The sequence below is a fragment of the Neolamprologus brichardi genome, chromosome 5 (genome assembly GCF_056152115.1).
Source record: "Neolamprologus brichardi isolate AB-2024 chromosome 5, ASM5615211v1, whole genome shotgun sequence".
Lineage (NCBI taxonomy): Eukaryota > Metazoa > Chordata > Actinopteri > Cichliformes > Cichlidae > Neolamprologus > Neolamprologus brichardi.
The window spans coordinates 7,044,451-7,063,968 of NC_142108.1; the positions used below are offsets into that span (position 1 = coordinate 7,044,451).

The 19,518-nt window shown below is 41.5% G+C and overlaps 2 protein-coding genes across 3 annotated transcripts; one reads left to right on the forward strand and one right to left on the reverse strand.

Annotated features, from left to right (window-relative positions):
- Positions 1-1,736: 1,736 nt before the first annotated feature.
- taf4a (TAF4A RNA polymerase II, TATA box binding protein (TBP)-associated factor) lies at positions 1,737-14,899 on the reverse strand. Of its 2 annotated transcripts, none has more exons than XM_035905189.2 (16): positions 14,566-14,899; positions 13,321-14,235; positions 12,903-13,036; positions 12,532-12,651; positions 11,295-11,384; positions 10,474-10,596; positions 10,066-10,155; positions 9,724-9,936; positions 8,715-8,856; positions 8,487-8,589; positions 8,054-8,223; positions 6,151-6,281; positions 5,901-6,026; positions 5,662-5,718; positions 5,446-5,568; positions 1,737-3,125 (listed from the first exon to the last, which is right to left on the reverse strand). In XM_035905189.2, the coding sequence occupies exons 2-16, from the start codon at positions 14,096-14,098 to the stop codon at positions 2,961-2,963; spliced, it is 2,565 nt and encodes an 854-aa protein (XP_035761082.2). In that variant the 5' UTR covers positions 14,099-14,235; positions 14,566-14,899; the 3' UTR covers positions 1,737-2,960. The 2 variants fall into 2 exon arrangements, with proteins under 2 accessions (XP_035761082.2, XP_006784728.2); XM_006784665.3 differs by lacking the exon at positions 14,566-14,899 and adding an exon at positions 14,381-14,551.
- Positions 14,900-17,161: 2,262 nt separating this feature from the next.
- Positions 17,162-19,240, forward strand: LOC102787227 (protein LSM14 homolog B-B-like). The gene is made up of 8 exons (XM_006784663.3): positions 17,162-17,311; positions 17,440-17,603; positions 17,716-17,845; positions 17,968-18,150; positions 18,255-18,332; positions 18,571-18,708; positions 18,790-18,910; positions 18,998-19,240. The coding sequence occupies exons 1-8, from the start codon at positions 17,188-17,190 to the stop codon at positions 19,152-19,154; spliced, it is 1,095 nt and encodes a 364-aa protein (XP_006784726.2). The 5' UTR covers positions 17,162-17,187; the 3' UTR covers positions 19,155-19,240.
- Positions 19,241-19,518: the final 278 nt, after the last annotated feature.

The following is a 19,518-nucleotide window of genomic DNA, read 5'->3' on the forward strand; positions in this document are numbered from 1 at the left end:
GGAAAAAATTGATTAACTGACTTTTACTATTGCATTTGTCTCACAGCATGAATACAGTCGGATTATGAATGGGACTTTGAATTCATTTGGCTGCAAAGTAACGTCAAAGTTAGAAATTTCACATCCCTCTTATTCATGTGGCTATAGGGGTCTTACCTTAGTAAAGAATTTCATAGGCTTCAAATTCTTGTAAGTAATGGGGGCTAGGGGACCTTTTATCAGCCTCTAACCATCATTAAAACTGAGCCCCTCTACAAGCGTAAACAAGCGCAGACTTTTTAGACAGGAGGCTTATCATAAAAGTGCAAGAAGAACACCCTGCTGAGAGGCACTATGAGATCAGTCAAATCCCATCTTGGAATCTGACAAAACTACCCACAGCTACATAACAGTGAAGCATTCAAGAGCATGCATGCACGCGCGCAAAACTTGTTTTTAATTTATTATGTAATCTCACCCTGGGGTGAAAGAAGGATGACAAGAGTCAATGTAAGAAATTAATAACAGCCCCCTTTAATAAATGTCATGGAAGGAAACAGTGATGTCACTTCTCTGCTCTTCCCTCAGGCAGGCTCAGGGTGTTTACCCAACACCCTCAGGTGCTGCGACTGAGACGTCGCTAGGCAACCGCGCCATCACTGTTGTTGCTCTGCCTCTGGCACTCAAGTGGGAGCTTATGTGGACTTAACTCTGAAAGAGCAGCAGTGTTGAGGAGTGGAAGGGGGATTACAAGGAAAAATATTGGATTGGGCTGAGGCACAAGGGGCAAGGCCTTACCTGAATCACCACCGCCACCAGTCAGAGGGACTGTCACGCCACACTGGTTCTGTACTCGTGGCCAAAAGCCTGCTTTTTTTTTTTTTCCCCCCACGTTTGTGCTTTCTCGCAGCAGCGCCGTGCTTTTATATTATTAACAGCAGACTGCATCTCCTTCTGATGCCAAATGTTATGCAAAACACCAAGTGAATGGCAGTCTGAACTGGAGGTCTGTATTGCGGGTGTAAACATATGAACACATGAACTCTAAACTCACCCAAATGTAACCAGGATTTTAAGTATTAAGAGGAACACAGAGCCTAGCAATGACAAGAAATGAGCTATTGCCATCTAGTGGCTTCCAGATCAACTTTCATTAGAAAAAAAAAAGAAACTATGGTTCATAACCACTGATGGATCCAAATATTATTGTTCCCGTTTGGTCGGCGCAGATACGAAAGCTGCTCCTAATCAATGTAACATCAGGCTACTGTCCCAGTGGCAGAATGGCCTAATTACTTCCAGCCTATGGTTTATAGTGAATGTAGCAGCTGATGTGGCAGCTGTTGCCAGTGCACTGTGTGGGCTGATAATGGAGACGGACTCGAACAAGACAGCTCCACAAAGAAGCGGACAGACTGGTAGCAGACTGTGTGCATGATTTCATTTTTGGGTTAAGAGCTGAGTGTTTTGCTCCTGGGAGTTTTGCTTAATAGATGGTTGTATAGCCCCGTGGGGACACACAGAGTGTGGTACATGTGGCTTTACAGATGTTAGAGGATTAAGTAGAATTATCTGTGAACAGGTAGAGTAAGAAGGAATTAAAGGCATTTAGCTCAGAAATATCACTACCAAACCCTGTGTATAGCCAGTTCCAATAATGCAATGCTGCCCCCTAGTGCCCTACAAAAAAAGTACATAAGAAAATTATGATTTATGACTCAGAAATCACTTTAAAGATGCAACCACATCAATTACTGTAAAATCATTATTTATTCAAACTTTTTAATAGAGAAAATGTGATTTTCTTACTGCTGTATGCATAAATTCTCAATTCTATACAAAACCATGTGTAAAACTAGGTGTACCATTTACAAATATACAGGAAGAAACTCCAGTTTTTGAAGTCATTGATACCAAAAACCTAAGGGGCTGTCCAGTAGCACACCAAAAATAAAAGCAGGTAAAGAAATGATTGGAGAACACTGTCAGTCACCATTAGAAGAATAAAAATGTGTTGGTGGGCAACTACAAAAATAGAGTTTCAGGTAGATGTTTGGTATAGCAATAAAGGTTAAAAGCCTTCTGAAATCTACGTTTTAGAAATCAATACATATAGAACTAATCTTAAAAGTAATATTTGCAGATTCAAAACAAGAAAAAGAAAACAAAGAACACCCCTGGCCTTCACACACTGAAAGCTATACACTAATTTTTAACATGTCCTAAATGCACATTTTGTCTGGAATTTAAGCTACATGAAGCAAATGAGGTGTGACATGAAATTAAATAAATAACTAGACATTAATTTAACCATGAGTTTAGTAAATAAATACAGTGGAGGGAAAAAAAATCAAGTAAAGTTGACAGATATTGAGTGAGCTACGGCTTCGTTAGTAACAGCTTGATTGCTTAGGGATGGCTGTATGGCTTATACATAGGAAGGCAACTCAGTAGGTTACACAGTTTGGAGCTCAAACTAATTCTGCAGAAACCAACACATAAAAATCAATCATCAATAAAATTTCTTGGTGGATCTAATAAAACAAATGATTTCATTGCTTTCAAGCCTAATATGCATACAAACGTTTAGAAAATAAACTGTACTATGTTACAGTGCATAATTGTACAATATTTCATTTACTCATACAAAAAAAAACTTCTTAAAACATATTCTTTTTTTTGCACCATCATGACAAAAGATTAAATAAAAAGGGTCTCGGTCAGTGACTGCTCTGAAAGGAAATAGGCATTATATGAGGAGGGAGGTAGAGAGGCCATCCAATATGGCTACTATTGTATTTCAGGTAATCAGGTGTATCTGACAAACCTTATAATGTGCCAGGTCGCCTTTTCTCCTCCTCTTCACATACAAGAGTCTCTTATGCTCCCTCTCTGTGGTGGGAGCTGTTGGTCTCTCCATACACTTCATTGTCCCCTGCCCGCCCCCTCCTCCTCCTCACCTCTCCTCTTTGACATCAAGCCTATTTGAGAAAGCCCTTGTAGAGGAAATGGGAGCGACTGGTAAATCTCTCATTCTCCAAACAGAAGAGCAGGTCCCTGAGATTGACGCGCGTGATGCGCTGCCGTGTGGGTCTGGAGCCTGATGAAGCAGGCCCACCAGACAGAGAGGGACCTGTTCCCGATCCCTGCAAGATAAGGGAGAGGGGCATAAGAAAGGGAGCGTGTGACATCTGTTACTGGCGGCAGCAGAGTTTAATGACTGAATGGGTTTGCGCGTGTTCACATTTATCTGGATATTTTTTAAGCTTTTCTCAGTTAAATAATAATGTTAACCAATATAATATAAGCAGATTAAACCATGGAGAGAAGTTTATTGCAAGATTCTGAAATTAACCAGAAGAAATAGACTTTTTTTTTTTTAACTTTTTGACTGAAAAAAAAGTGTAATCGTGTACTGTAAGTCACTGACAATATAAGAGAGATCAAAGTAAAAAGACACAAAAAAAGTAAAGAAATGATTTGACTTTCTCAAGAACTGAGATGTTGCTGCTTAGTTAAAAGTTTAGAACTTTTTCCCTCGATTAGATCAGGCTAGAAGGTTTTAGAGAAAAACCCTGTGTGCAGGAAGCATAAGAGCAACTCCAGCATTACTAGTCACAGTGTGAGAAACAACAGTGACTGTACCATTGTCTTAAATGAATTTATCTAGTGACCTGTTTACATGTGATCTATCAGTTGACATTGTGCATGAGTGTAATGCTCTGGCCGATTTAATGACAGGTCTTATTCTGTTGCTCAGATAACTGGTAGCAGGTTTTTGTCAGGCTAGAGTGGACTCTCAGTGACAGCCTGTCACCAAATTAACTTTGTCTGGCTCTAGCGATCTCCAGGGACAAAAATGGACAGTTATTGCCAATGTTAGCCATTTCTTTATGACAAATATATTATACAGAAAAAAAATAAATCAGGAGAAGCAAATCTTCTTAATGCTCCCAGTGGAATTTGAACACAAGGTAATACACTATCCATCTGGCACCAGCTATGACATATCCAACCTTTCTACATAACGTCTGTGCCATTGAGTCGTGCGGTCCTCGGTTCTCTTCTCCACAAGGGAGTAAACCAAAGTTTTACATAAACTCAAGATGACACGGTCTGTTATTAAGGAGGCTGTCAGATAAACATCCACGATGACTTTCTGACAGGTATTTATACACACATTAATAAATTTATACACACATTAATAACTGACTTGTTTTTCAGTTTAATTTCTAACTATTCATCACATTTACAAGTCTGCCCACTGGCCACTTCATTAAGTACACCTGTTCAACTACTTGCTAACACAACCATTAAATCAACCAATCATGTGGCAGACTGCTCAGATTCAAACTGAGAATCAGAGTGGGGATGAAATGCGACTGAATTGACTTTGAGCCCTGACAGACAGGGTATGAGTATTGCAGAAACTGATCTTCTCGAATTTTCCAATACAACCATCTCTGGGGTTTCTACCAGGCCAGTCCTCTGGACAAAAATTGTTGCTGCCAGAGAAGAATAGCCACACTGCTTTGAGCTTATAGGAAGGCAACGGTAAGTTACAATCAAGGTATGTAGACAATCATCTCTGAAAGCACAATATACTGAACCTCGATAGATGGGCTGCAGCAGCGGAAGAGCACACGGGTGCCACGCCTGTTAGTTAAGAACAGGAAACTGAGGCTACAGTTCACCCAGCCTCACCAAAACTGGACAACAAAAAATTGAAAAGATATCATTCAAATAGTGGGGTCGGAATTTGGTACGAACAACAGGAAAGCATGGATCCATCCAGCTTTCTAGCAACAATTCAGACTGCTGGTGGTGAAATGGAGTGGGGATATTTTCTTGGAACACTTAGGGCCCCAACTGACCATCATTTAAACACCACGTCCTCCCCTTTACAATCACTGTATACTAGGGTCGTGACTGGCGATGGCTCTCTAATCAATCAATGATCTAATTTCCCAACTCATGCAATAAATTAATGTCATTTTTAATATCATTATTCTGAGATTGATAATAAATTAAATCTACCAAGCCACAGTTTGAGCTTGCACCTCCAGATATAACCAACGCATGTGCACAGATGCACGCACACACGTCTGGACTTCTGCACACTTTGAAATGAACATAGACACTGGTCTCTTTCCCCCCACACCGGGCATGTTGTCAGGTTGAACGGGAAGATACAGTAGAACTGTACATGTGATTGAACGTGAAGTTCACATCCCAGATGTGCTCACAAACCTGCACTAACTATGTGATGCTATCCTGTCATTATGGCCCAAAACCTTTGAGAAATGTTTTCAGCACCTTGCTAAATCTGTGCAAATGAAAAAGACAAAAGAGGGTCCAACCCAGTACGAGCAATGTGTAACTCAAAAAAAGTGTCCTGTGTGTATATATAAGATAACAAGAAAATTAAAGTATAGGTAGGATTTAGGATTTCTTGTTTTATGTCACCTCGGCTGAAGCAGAAGAGGACGGTGATTCCAGATTCCTCTTCTTCTTCCTGGGGCCAATGGCTGCCAGAGCTGTCAGGTTGGCCTCCCTTTGTCTCATTTGAGCCAACTCCTGCTGTTGCATCTATACAACACAAACACACACACACGTAAATTCATCATACTCTACATAAATATAGGGAAACAAACTTTGTGGACAGTCGTCTTTTTATTGTACCTCTTTTGCCTTCTGCTTGAGACGCAGCTGTTCTGGATCCTCTTGCCGAGCTCGAGACTGCAGAAACAAAAGAAAGATGCAACAAATTAAACAAAGAAAAATAAATAAATAACTAAGAACACACTGCACGCTGGGAAAAAACAAACACCTAAGACCAGGTGGTGCAAGAACTGAGATCCATTCAACATCAATGTAAGCCTGTAGACAAAATCTACTGATATCTGTCAGCGATGCTGTACCTTAGCTGCCTTCAGGAGGATCTCTCTCTCCTGCTCCTCTTTTCGTTGTTTCTCTAACTGGTCCAACTGCTCGAAGAATTTCAGCTGAGTACGAACATCGCTGCTCTGCTCATAGTTGTTATCCTCCTGGGAGGGGAAAGAGGTGTTAAGATTTGATATTAAATAAGCTGTGTCCCAACTCATTTACTGCAAGACATACCTATCATTTGGACATTAAAACCAAATGGAAAAACATTTTGCGGCTACAAACCTTGAAAGTGATGTTTTTCTGCTGGGCTACTTGGGAGACTTTTTCAAGTAGGTTCTGAAGATGCTGTTGAGCAGCGTGCGAGACGTAGTTCACCACCTCAGGACCGAGTTCTGTTACACCATACCTCCTACCTGGAGCAGAAAAACCACAACAGTGTTATGAGGCTCATAAAACAACAAACGTCGCATTGGATTTTGCAGGCATCTGAGTGCTAAACCACGTGACTTTATCTTGTCTTTCATTTTGGACGTTGATAGTTACAGTGTAGGATAAAGTGAATAAGGCCGCAGTCACACCCACAGTGGTGGTAGCCATCCATCGTGAGGGAAAAAGACGGGATGAAAGTTGTTGCTCGAGGTTGATTGTACCTGGGAAATCTAGTGCTAAAGCCCCAGTCACACAGCCCTAGAGACCATTCAATGACTCCTGACAATGATTCGCTCAACCGAAAGCGCTTTGAGTGTTCTGGTAGAAAAGAAAAGCTCTATATAAGAACCAGACCATTCACCATTTACCTCACAAGATGGCAAAAAGCTTGCAATTACTTTGGTCACTAGCAGACTTCCACGCAACACTTTCCGAGCTACAGTATAACTGTGGAAAGTAACTGGAAATGGAGAGCATTAATGCAAACATGTCACCTTTTGAAACATGTTGGCTCCAACACAAAGGCACAACCTTTTACTTTGAAGGAGAACATTGTCAGAACATTGTCTAGTCTGCTTCACTAGTACTTAGAAAGTATTTGCAGACAAGTCAGCAAACTTCAGGCGTTTTTGGCGTTCTAGTAGCTTATCATAAGAAAGATTTTAGTGCAGCACCCTGTTTGTGACCATTGTCAACCTTCCAGGAAATACTTGCAAACCACTCAGGGAATACACATTTTTCGTTTGCAAATGGCACTTGTATTCAGTGTTGGGGAGTAACGGAATACATGTACCGCCGTTACGTATTTAAAATACAAAATATGAGTAACTGTATTCCATTACAGTTACTTTGTTGAAATAAATGGATTACACGGCGGTACTTCCCTGTTTCATATTGTGGCGGGTCAGGCCTGTTTGGGTTTTGTTTGACAGCTACGTTCTGTTGTTCCAGGTGGCAGCGTTACGGTTGCCATGGTTACAGGGTGACGCTCTCTCTCTCTGTGTTTCCTGGGTGAGAGAGGCCTTTTTGTTGTTGTTGTGCTAAGCTAATAGGCAGAATGCTACCGGTATAGCTCTAAAGAATGTAGCATCATGGGCAGTGTAGTCCATGCTGCAGGGAGAATGGACTGCCATACACGTTATGTGTCTGTGAGCGAGGGAGGGAGAAAAAGGAAAAGTACGAGCTGTCATTGAGCAAAAACGGGAGCTGGAAGCATGTAAATATAATAATAACCGCTGCAGCCAAGAAGAGTGCCTGACGAGCCCAGTTGTAAGTAAGCTATTAAGACTCGACTGTACACCGTGTTCGTGTTTTCCTCCAAAAACAATAAGTTCCGTTGGAGCAGCCTTTCAACGCCTCTCTCTGTCTCTCGCTAGCAAAGTTGACCCAGACAACAAAGTAAAGCTAGTTTTCGGCTACGAGCCCGACACAGAACCCACCGTATTAGCCAGAGGTCCCTTTACTACGGTTCGGAGCCGCGGACCTTCAGTAACAGTAATAAATCACAGCAATAGTACATTCATGTAGTTGTAAACAGCATGATAATACATTAAGTAATCCAAAGTATTCAGAATACATTACTCTCATTGAGTAACGTAACGGAATACGTTACAGAATACATTTTGGGGCATGTATTCTGTATTCTGTAATGGAATACATTTTAAAAGTAACCTTCCCAACACTGGTTGTATTACATCCAATGTGGTGGACAGCTGAAAGAATGTCAGCATCACTTGAGCAACCTGTAGTGTCTTACCGATCTCCAGCATTTTCCTCTGCAGTACGGCACAGGAGAGAAACGCTTCGTCCTTACAGGAATGCGTCACCGCTCCCACTGTAATGGAATTGGTGGCGAGGATATTGGCGCTCTCTTCTGACAGGTTCACTCCGGCCATGGAGGCTACGTCATTGATGTCATCATCATCTCTGTCAATAAACATCAAGTAAAAAAAATTCATCATGAAATTCATTCATGAAATATGGCGCACAATACTAAGACTTCGATACTGTCAATTCAATTTTTAATCCTGTTTAGAGCCAGCTAGAGTTTTTGAAGCAATGAAAAGATGCATTGACATTTACTTAAACCTTTAATTAGTACTTAACTACAGTTGCTGGTTTTCATCTTTCAAGTAAACCTTTTGTTGATAACAAACAAAACTAGAAGGACTCATTTAAATGTCACTTACTTGAAAGTACCACCCGCCTCTTTGAGCTTGTTTTTTTGAGCTGGGGTCAAGGCTGCAACAAGGACTTGTTTAGAACCAGGCGGCCCCTCTGGCCTCAGGGGAACTAGCAGGGACAAAACAGATTAAGTACATTGACTCGCAAAAAAACAAATACTGCGACTCACCCAATAAAAGGTGCACATATACAAACACACGCATTCAGAAGTGTTGTTAGACTGACATCCTCACCTGGTTGTAGCTCCTTAAGCTGGACCTGCTGCTGTCCCAGCACGATGTGACTAGGGGCCTGATTCCTGAGAGTCATCACGGGGGTTGTCGGTAAGGTTACCTGAGGTCTCAGAATTGCTCTTTGCTGCTGAGGCTGGAGAACCTGAAAAGGTAAAAGTTGAAAAGTATTATACTGTACGCTGTATTGTTATTAAGTAAATATTGAAACTCCTTCAGAACTTTTTGCCATCTCATTTTTACTTCACACATCTGTTAGATAAAGCCTAATGTAGCAGCGGTGGCTGACTGGACTTCTTTAAGACATTTCTTGAAGACGTTTAACCTCTCATCTGAGAAGTTTCTTTAGTTTCATGAGAGGAAAAACGTCTTCAAGAAATGTCTTAAAGAAGTCCAGTCGCTTTTCTTTCCAAGCTTCTTAGATTACCATGACCTGGAAGACTGAGAATCTTCACAGACATACTGAACATTTTGTAGTGTAGAATTTCTGAAACAGTTCTAGATGAGACTTCTACATTATTCTGCTGCTAGTCTGAGTAAACTATGCAGAACTCTCTCATATTTAATGGGTGGCTTCTCCCAACTTTCTGCCCAGTTCATTCATTGGTGCATTACAACATCAATAACCAAATAGCCATTAAATATGATGTGTGCAAATCAGCAGTGATCAGATGCTTGGAGACTTTATCTTCACCATGCTTGGCAATGCTTTGGTCCTTTATTCCTTAAACAACTTCCATTTAAATAGGTGGAATGCCAGATTTTAAGATCGTCTGCTAATTAGCACCTCATCTAATAAGTATCAATATTACTTCAAAGACTTTTTAGAGCAGAATAAGCAAGAATTCAGAAGTCAAGAAAACATCATTTCTGTGTGTAGAGGTTTCAGTTTCAATGCTCTACAGAAAGAACACAGCATTTATTCAGTGAGGTGTAACGTCAATAAAACATCTTGTAACATTTAACTGGAACAAGAGCTACCTGAGTCAACAACTAAATGAATTTTACTTACCAGTGAGGGCATTTGTCCTGGTTTGTTAATGCCTGGCTGAAGCAGGGGCCTACTGACTGGTGTAGGAAGGCGAGGGGCTGGGCTACCGAGGACCACTGTAGTAGGAGTGGTAGAGGTGGAGGAGACTGAACCTGAGGCTGGCTGGGCGAGCTGACTCTGCTGGATGAAAGCTGCTGAGTCTGGGGTGAGCTGCCTCAAAGCTGGGAGGCTTCTCTAAAAACATGAAGACAGTTGGACAAATATTACCCTTACAATACCCTTATGTACAAACTTAAAGGAAATGCACACACAAAGCCTCGCATTTTAATGGTCACTGTAAAAAGATGCAATAATTATACTTACCTTGAGGAAAGGCACAAGATAAGGTTGGGGTGAGGAGTTGAGCTCTTTGTACAATCTGCTGGTGAACTCTTCAGCTTCCAGTTTGCCCTCCTAATAAAACACAATAACATAATGACAGCTGAATGTGGGTGACTGTACCGTCTGTGCGTCCAATCTAAAACACAATCCAGGAGTTTTTACACAAAAACTACATTCAGAATCACTTCCAAAAGGTCTCTCTTTCTCTTTTTTGAGTTGTATACATAAGTGGTAATGAATGCACCCACATCAAACCCATCCTATCCCCTCCTGCCTGCCTGCTTCTCTTTGAAAATGAATCTCATACTAGTGGGTGTTTCTCTCCATTTAAAAAGCTTATGATGCATTTTGTAATGATATCAGTGTGGAGAGAGCCTCAGGTTTACTCACTAGCAGATCCTTGACCAGCTCCCTAACAGTGGCTGCAGTTTCTGTGGATTGCTTTCCACTGGATGCCAGCTTGATCAGTGTGGAGAGGAAGTTCTTGCATTTTTTCACATTCTCAATTGTCTCCTGCCAAAAAGGAAACACAGAAAAAACCCAATTTTAAAAAAATAACCATTCTGTTATACACCACAGTAACTTTTTTAAAAATATATACACTACAATAATGTGCAAGTCGTCTTTTCTTTAGTCCTCCTTTCTTTACATTTTGCCAGGAAAATGTGTGCTGTGATTTATTAAAATGTGGGAATTCAATATTTGGAATGACCGCCTTTTATTCTTCAACACAGCCTGAACTCTAAGGTAAGCTTTCTTGTCAATTCTTAAGTAGTCTTCAGGAATAGTTCTCTGCTTCTTTGAAAGACAAAACACTGGTTCATCCATTGAGTTAGGTGCTTTTTAAAAATCCTTGAATGGTTTATAAATCAGTGTTAAGTGGCTTAAAAAAAGAAGAAGAAAACATATTCCTCTTAAAATGATTAAGTCCGAGGGCTGGAATGAGTGAAAAGCAGACAATGTCCAAAGAAAAACTTTGAAAGACCCTCAGAAAGCCCCAAGAACTATTGCTGAAGACCACTTGAAAAATGACAAGAAAATCTGGCTCTTTGTAAGCAAAAGATAAAGAAATGAGGGATGACTCAAGACCTTTGCAGTAATTATGTGTCTAATAGAGTAAATGCATCACATGAAGTATTATAAACTCTACAATACACAGCAAAGCACAGTCATCCAACTCCATTTGATCTATTGCAATTGACACAACTCACTTTACTGAATGCTACTGAGGTAACTGTGGTCCCAGCTGTTTGGCTCACTGTCCTAGAGGTCATTCCGGGTACTGCTGCCCCAACTGAGCTCTGAAAAAGGATATATAAATAAACATAAAGTTATGTCATTTGGATTGCTGAACTGTTTCAAAGACAGCTATTTGCATCATTAGAGAACAGTATGAGATTTAAAGCCATTTCACAGTTGCTCAAGTACATCATTCAATCTTCAGGTTTATATAAGGAAACAGGTGCACTTCTCTTGCAGCGTCTCAGCTGGGCGCTCTTCCTTAAAAAATAATTTCAGTTTGCCGCTTCACTAAGATATTACTGAAAGTCTGGACACCAATAACCATTGTTCTTTTTTTGTCATTCAGTACTAGTTTATAATTTGCAGAGATATTTCTACGTGTGTTAACACATAACTTGCCCAGGTCGAACAAGGTCCACAAGAGCCAGATTTCCCAATGCCATGCATGACTAACTCAGTGTGATAACTGGTTATAACTGGTGAGCAGCCTCACTGTACATCATCCCACATAGATGGAAGCGAAACGAGAAAGCTGAAGGTAAAATGACAGTAATCCTAGTACAGAAGTCATTTCTCTTAAACTTAATAAAGTGAGTAATAAGCGAATGTCACATTTGTAGATTCGTGTTTGTCAGTGAAACAGCTGTAATCATTAAAATAAGAAAAAAAGACTTCACACTCTGACTCAAATGCACTTAAGAGAAATGACTTGATATTTTTCCCTCTCTTTTCTCTATTAAAGCTCAACGTGATCACTGAAAAATAGTCCTGCAGTAGCATTTGTGTAACCGTCCATGAAAGTAAACATTAAGCCAAACTACTAGAATTGTGCTTTCTAACTGCTTTTACACCCAATATAATATTGACTTAACAGCAGTCATTCTGGCAAAAAGTGGCAATTAAATAAACTAAATCTTGCATATAGACATCTGAAAGTAAAATCCATAACATATAAATTGTTCGCATTTTGTATAAACACAATAACTTCTAATTAAAAAGCAATTGGGGGGTTTAAAAGCATTCCCTATAGACAACAAACAGAGGATTCTCAAAACACTGTAACTTAAGTAGGTTTCCATTGTATGGCCTATGTGCCTGAAAATATCATGCTCTGAATATTATTTTGTCTAGCTCACACGCTATTACAAAGAAAATACTGCAAAGGCAGTCACATCAGAAATCAAATATGTTTCGCTGCCAACCGACCTGAAGGATAGGTGGTCTGTGAAGAGTAGTGGTTGCAGTCAGTGATGCAGGAGCTGGACAGCCTGGTCGGATGATGGTGCTGGGAGTCACTTGTCTGCTGATGACAGTGTTTCCAGGAGCCTAAAAAGTGGCAAAAAGCAAAAGTTGACGAGCAACATCCAAGTCTATAAAAAGTTAAAATGCATAAATCTTGCAGCTTTACAAGGCTTAAGACCAATAATAAGATCCACAGTGCTGCTCCCCATGTACTGCAAGTTATGCAATCTAATAGTCTGCTCAACAGGTGTTTTCATCAACTGTGTGCAGGCTGAACGTGGCCTGAGTCACTAATATGAAGTGAAAGATAATTGTTGTGAAAATGATGTTCTTACCTGGCCTGGAGGCACATTCGTTGGTGTAGTGGCCCGAGGTGCCAGGTCTCCCTGCGCCTGGGCTTGCATCTGGGCCAAAGCCTGCTGAGGAATCATCAGCAGCTGTCCACTCTCACTCCGTACAAGCACCATTCCTGACACCCATCAAAAAAAAAAGAAAAAGAAAAAACAAAACAAAAAATAAACATCAACATAATAACAGTAACCAGCAAATAACAAATGAGCAAATTAGTGTGACTTAAAGACTTCAGTGTGCTTCTCCTAGTAAGTCTGAGGGCATGCAAGTACTATATATACTGTCCTGGGATAACAACATTCAGTTATTTTTGCAATCATTCAGAAAGACAAAAAAAAAAGGAACTAAACTGGTGACTCAGTTAAGTGTGAAACAAATGCCTTATCAACTAACTCCACTCACCCGGTGGGAGCTGGATGTTATGGATACTGGGTTGTCCCGGTGTAGCCTGGGGTAGCCTTGGGGCCAGCATCTGAGGTGCCAGAGCGCGGATTCCGCCAGTAGCGGCAGCTGCCGCCGCAGAAGTCCGGGGAACGGTGACGGCGCCGGGAGTAACAGTAGGCTGCGGTGTCGACTCTGTTATTGTTGTGGGTGGCTCTGCCTTGATGATGTGCGTCCCCGCGCTGATGGCCACAGAACTGGAAGGCTGGCCGTTGTTTACAAGCGGAGTTTGCATGCCGATACCTGTCTGACTCGATGCACTGGCCGCCACAGAAGGGCTCGCGCTATTGTTCCCATTCAAAATTGCACCCGACCCAGCGGTTTGCATAGGCGTCCTGACGAGTGTCACAGTGGGTCCCGTTGCTTGGCTCACAGGCTGAGCTGAAGCCACAACGCTCTGAGAGTTCATGAGCGGGGTCTGAATTACACTGTTTGAAGAGGGGGGCATTGTGACACCGGCCAGCCCTTTTGACAACACTGGTCCACTGTTGACAGCTGTGACAGATATCGCAGCGCTGCTGCTGCTACCAGTGCCACTTGTCACTATCGTCCCCCTGAGAGTGGCAGCGTTTCCTGAATTGTGAGAGTTCATAGTTTGGCTCCCATTGAAAGTCTGCGCCGAGTATGAGCCCACTTTCCCCTGATGATTAGAGAGAAAAGTTACGCCGCTACTAACGACAAGTGTTTTGCCAGGGTCGTGTCCCGTGTTGGAGTCCGTGCTGGCCGTCGATGCGTCCATAGCTGAACCATGGGGAGCTCGTTATGTAGAGACCCCCCGCACTTCAACTTGTTTAACAAGGCGCACAAACAATCTTGAATGCGATGGGGCAAGACTATGTCACAGTTGCTGCTTTTCTCTGTCAGCTCCGGCGATCGCTTTCCGTTTACGGTAGGAGAGACAAAGAGAAAAACAACATTAGTAGTTTACAGCGTACCTGCTTTAGCAATCGTCTTGACCAAGTCCCAGCTGGGCATTAGCTCGAGCTACCCCCTTGTCCCGGAACTATAGCCATGTAATTACCGGCAGCCTCGTCCCTAACCCAGTGGTTGTTGTGACACAAGAACGACAGTTGTGAGTCTACAGAACGTGCAGGATGACAAACTACCGCTTTATTCACCCCTGTGAGTAACAAGAGCTCTTCCAGCGGGCCAGAGCCAACCGCCATCTTCACACTCTTGCGAGCTTGTGAAAAGTGAGGTACTTACCGACTGACGTGCGCTTGCGCACAACAGCTAAAAGTCTCCGAGCAGGGACTTCTGAGAGCTGTGATTGGCTGCTCCACGTGTAAAAGGCGGTACCAATGGCTTCAGCTGTCATTCCAGGGGCTGCTCGAGACGGAACAACATCGTATCGGAGATAATCTGTTTTCGTCAAATGTTACACTGTCAGCGACGTGTTTACACTAACACGATAACTATTCGGCTGAAGAATTTCAATATGTGTCGTTTGGTAGAAGAATAATTGAGTTTGCGACAAGCTAACAAACCGAATTTAACAGGTTATTCGCGCTCGGTGCGCTGTGCAAGATGGCTGCAGTGTTATAGCCGAGTGAAGTTGCTGTTGTGATGAGGCGTTTGAGGGCGCCCCACCCTGCTTTAGAGAGGAAATGTACAGTGCAGTCAGCCAGTCATGGGATTTAGAACTTCTTTTTTTGTTTTTTTTAGCGTACCGACTGCTATGAATGCCAGCGAAAGAGCAAAGTTTGTTTTGCTTTCATTTCTGTGTTGAAATAAAGATCCAGACGTGCAGGCGTTTATTTTATTCCTTTCAAAAAATTATTCAGAAACTTTGGCAGCAAACTAACAATGGCTCAAACAAGATAATTATTTCCAAGTTTCTTTTTTTTTTTTTTAAGGATTTAAGTTTTTACAAATGTTGCTCCAAAATTTAAAAGGGAGAATAATTTATAAAAAAAATAATAATATTTTAATACAGTCTAAGTGTTTTATTTTAAATTTTGTTCTGACCTCCAAAATAAAAAATATTAATTTTTTAAATTATTTGTAAGCAGCTGGAGTAATGTTATATAGTTTTATTTATATATTTTTCAGTTTGATAAATTACATATCATATACAATCACCATTATTAGGAACACCTTGCTTGTTCTGGGTTGGACCCTGTTTTTACCTTCAGAGTTGTCCAAATTCTTTGTGGCACAGATTGAACATGGTGCTGGAAACATCCTTCAGGCTTTGGGCCCATATTGATGTAGCATCACACAGTCGCTGCAGATTTGCAGACTGCACATCCACACTGTGAAGCTCCCACTCCAGCACATCCCAGATGTCATGTATTGGGTTGGGATCTGGTGACTGTGGAGGCAATCTGAGTCCAGTGAACCCATTGCAATGTTTAAGAAACTAGTTTGAGATTATTTGAGCTTTAAGCAGTTTCTTAACCTGCTGGAACCATTAGAAGACTTCTGATCTTCTAATGGGGACTTAGAAGACTTATGATCACATACCTTCAGTATGTGATCATAAGGGAATGGACATGGTAAATAATGAGATTCAGGTAGTCTGTAGGATTAAAAACATGCTCAACTGGTACTAAGAGACCCAAAGTGTGCCAAAAAATATCCCCCACACCAGTACACCAGCAGAAACAACTATAAGGCTAGATAGATCCATGGTGCAGCAGAAACTGAGCCTCATCAGACCATGCAATGTTTTTTTCCAGTTTTTCATTGTCCACCTGTAGTGTGTGTAATCTAGCCTCAGTTTTTTGTTCTTAGTTTACAGGAGTGGCATCCGGTGTGGTCATCTGCTGCTGTAGCCCATCCCCTTCGAGGTTTGAGGTGTGTTGTGCATGCACTCTTCTGCATACTCTAATTGCAATGAGTGGTTATTTGAGTTACTGTTGCCATCCCATCAGCTCAAAGCAGTCTGGCCATTCACCTCTGACCGCTAGGATCACCAAGGCGTTTTTTGGTTTCTTCCTTTTTGTTTTTTCTCAGAGGACTGCCACCATTTTCTGCCATTTTCTCTTTGCAGACCATTCCCTGTAAATACTGGAGATAGTTGTGAGGCAAAATCCCAGATCAGGCCACACTCCAGCACCACCAACCATGCTACGTTCAAAGCCACTTAAACATCAGTAGGTCATTTTGACCATGTTTACATGCCTAAATTCATTAGGTTGCAGCCATGAAATTAGTTGAACAGATGTACCTATCAAAGTGGCCAGTGAGTAAGCTGGTATATATTAGTATGTATATCAGGGATGGGGAACTCCAGGCCTCAAGGGCCGGTGTCCTGCAGGTTTTAGATGTGTCCTTGATCCAACACAGCTGATTTAAATGGCTAAATTACCTTATCATGTCTTGGAAGTTCTCCAGAGGCCTGGTAATGAACTAATCATTTGATTCAGGTTTGTTGACCCAGGGTGATATCTAAAACCTGCAGGACACTGGCCCTCGAGGCCTGGAGTTCCCCTACCCCTGATGTATATGTTTATTGGATAAGTTAGACAACCCTGTCCTATACCATAACGACAGCAAAACTAATTTTTAACCGCTAGCTGCTGGTGAGTTTGTTAGTGGACACCTCAGATCTGTTTGGGCTTAGCGTTTAACACCAGCGAGCCCGCTTCCAGTTTTACTTAGTTTAACTCCACGCTCTTGCTTTTGTAACTAGCGGTGTATGCCGACTGAGTAAAGAAACTACCCCCGTTTTACACACAGCCACAAAGAGGTGCAGCCCTGCCAATCTTATAAAGTGCACAGGTGCTTTCCATCATGCACACTGTGGATTAGTTAAGGTGTGCGTGGCGTGGCTTCTCACTCTGTAGGTGAAGTTTGGTCTGAAAGCATATTTTTACTGCAAGCATGAGTGCCGGAGGAACTCCTTACATTGGCAGTAAAATAAGTTTAATATCCAAGGCACAGATTCGTTATGAGGGCATTTTGTCTTCTGTGGACACAGACAGGTCCACAGTTGCTTTAGCAAAAGGTAGGTTGATGCTTTACAGGATGCGGCTCGAGGCTGTGTTTACTCCTCAGTTAAGTCTTAAACAAAATTTGCTGGAGTTTAAAAAACAGCTGACTTGCTTTATGTCATTTCAACATATATTTTCCCAGTTAAATCTTATGGCACTGAAGACCGGCACACAGACAGACCAGTGCCACCCAAAGATGAAGTTTATGAATTCATAATCTTCAGGGGCAGTGACATAAAAGATATTACTGTGTCTGAGCCACCAAAACCACACCATGGACTTCCTCGGGACCCTGCTATTGTTCAGGTGAGTAGGTGAAGGAGATTCCACTTAATTTTGTTTCCTCACTGTAGATTTATTTGAAATTGATAGAAAGTTTCATAAAAGTTCATTTTTGTCTTTATTGTTTTGGGATCAGTCATCAATTGGCAGCTCCTCTGCAATGTATCACCCACGCTGGAGTCCTTACAGAGACATGATGCCCACCTACAATCAACTGGCTGCTAGCTCTCTACTCAACCAGCAGTACAGTGCAGCACTGGGACTAGGTACAGAGTTCTTCTCAATATAACAGAGGATTTGTTATATATTTATGTTTGTGTAAATCTGGGTTTCCAGCATGGAAAATGGTCTTGCACCTCTAGGCTTCTTTGTGCTCTCTCAATTGTAGGACTTTCAGGCCAAGCCAGAAGAGCCCCTATGGTTGAACAGGCTGTCCAGACCATGCCTCTGGTCAGTGCTGCACAGAAAAAGGGAAAGACTACAACCCAGCCACAGAACAAACCGCTGGTGCGTCCAGTTCAGCGGTCTGGACAGGGTGGTGCCCAGGTTCAAAAAGAGAATATACCCACCAGTAAGCGGACTTGAACAGTGAACATTTACTTTAACATCAGTTGACTTCATTGCACTGCTTTTAAGTCCACCACAATAAGGAGAAAGATTATCATATCATTTTAGGACAGGCACCATCTAAGCCAAGTGCTGCCTCAGCTGAAGGCCAAAATACTGGAAACCAGAAACTAAGGCAGCGACAAGGTATCCACATTTAAAATGTGCATTGTGAGCTGCTAATTGCTGAATGGCAGTAGGTTTGCTTGACTCTTTCTGCGGGAAAATTAACTGCAATTATATTTATAAAAAATATTTTGCCCATCTGCCTGGAAGCATTAAATTACCAAATGAAATGTCTCATACTAGATGAACTGGTTTGAGAACCAGTTTTAACTGTGTTTTTGTTTTGTTTTTTCCTTCCCCTCTAAATGCTTATTTGCAGGCAGCCGCAGGTCCAGGAACAGAAGTAGAGGCCAACTAATAGTGAAAAACACAAAGGCTTCAACTTTGGCATTTGAGTCAGATTTTGATTTTGAAAGTGCAAATGCTCAGTTTAAAGATCTTACGAAGCAAAATGTTGGTATGTTTTAAAGATCACCAATCAATTCAGTTTTATTTGCGGTGACATAAACTGAGCTGAGTGTATACATGTGTTTTGCAGTTGAGGAGTCTTGGGAGACAGAGGACAGCCCTCCTCAACAGGAGGAGGAGCCTCTCAGAGATAAGTACTATGACAAAGCCAAGTGTTTCTTTGATAACATCTCATCAGACCTCAAGCCCAGGTGACCTAAACAGTTTATTTGTAATATTTGTTTTGTGAAGCTCTGTAATCTACTTATTCCCACCCCACAAAAAAATGTGCCTTTTAGGAGGACCACCTGGGCTGAGGAGAAAAAGTTGAACATAGAAACATTTGGAGTTCCTGGTCGCTTCCTGAGAGGCAGAGGATTCAGGGGGCGTGGACGCAGAGGGCTGAACGCCACTGAGCAGCGAGCGCTTCTAAAAGTTGGTAGTGGCAGAGTGTGAAGGATTTCCTTTTTGTTAAAACTGTTGTACATACTGTAGTTTTCAACTTGTTTAAGAGGAACCTCCTTGAGTTCCAACCTCTGCAACAGCACTCAGTGAAGTTGTTTTTTTTTTTGTTTTTTTTTGGTTTTTTGTTTATCCCAAATGCAAATTTGTATTTTGGATCCTTACATGAAATGGGAGAGCAGTTTCTTTTAATCCAGCAACTGTGCACTTAAAAAAAAAAAAAAGCAATATTGTTACTTAGTTTGAAACATGCGATGTGGAATTTGTCTTTTTTTTTTTTTTTTTTTTTTTTTTTTTTAAATGTTTGTATACATTTACACATACTTGGCTGTCCAAATGTAATCCAAATGGGTTCTGG

What these genes read in the sequence shown, in the direction of transcription:
- taf4a (XM_035905189.2), bottom strand. Translation starts at nt 14,098, where the DNA reads ATGGACGCATCGACGGCCAGCACGGACTCCAACACGGGACACGACCCT. An exon ending in CAGGACAAATGCCCTCACTG is followed by an intron (nt 8,857 to 9,723) that starts GTAAGTAAAATT and finishes TTACCTTTTCAG; the next exon opens with GTTCTCCAGCCTCAGCAGCA. An exon ending in GAGGCGGGTGGTACTTTCAA is followed by an intron (nt 8,224 to 8,486) that starts GTAAGTGACATT and finishes GTTTATTGACAG; the next exon opens with AGATGATGATGACATCAATG.
- LOC102787227 (XM_006784663.3), top strand. Translation starts at nt 17,188, where the DNA reads ATGAGTGCCGGAGGAACTCCTTACATTGGCAGTAAAATAAGTTTAATA. An exon ending in AAAAGAGAATATACCCACCA is followed by an intron (nt 18,151 to 18,254) that starts GTAAGCGGACTT and finishes ATATCATTTTAG; the next exon opens with GACAGGCACCATCTAAGCCA. An exon ending in TCATCAGACCTCAAGCCCAG is followed by an intron (nt 18,911 to 18,997) that starts GTGACCTAAACA and finishes TGTGCCTTTTAG; the next exon opens with GAGGACCACCTGGGCTGAGG.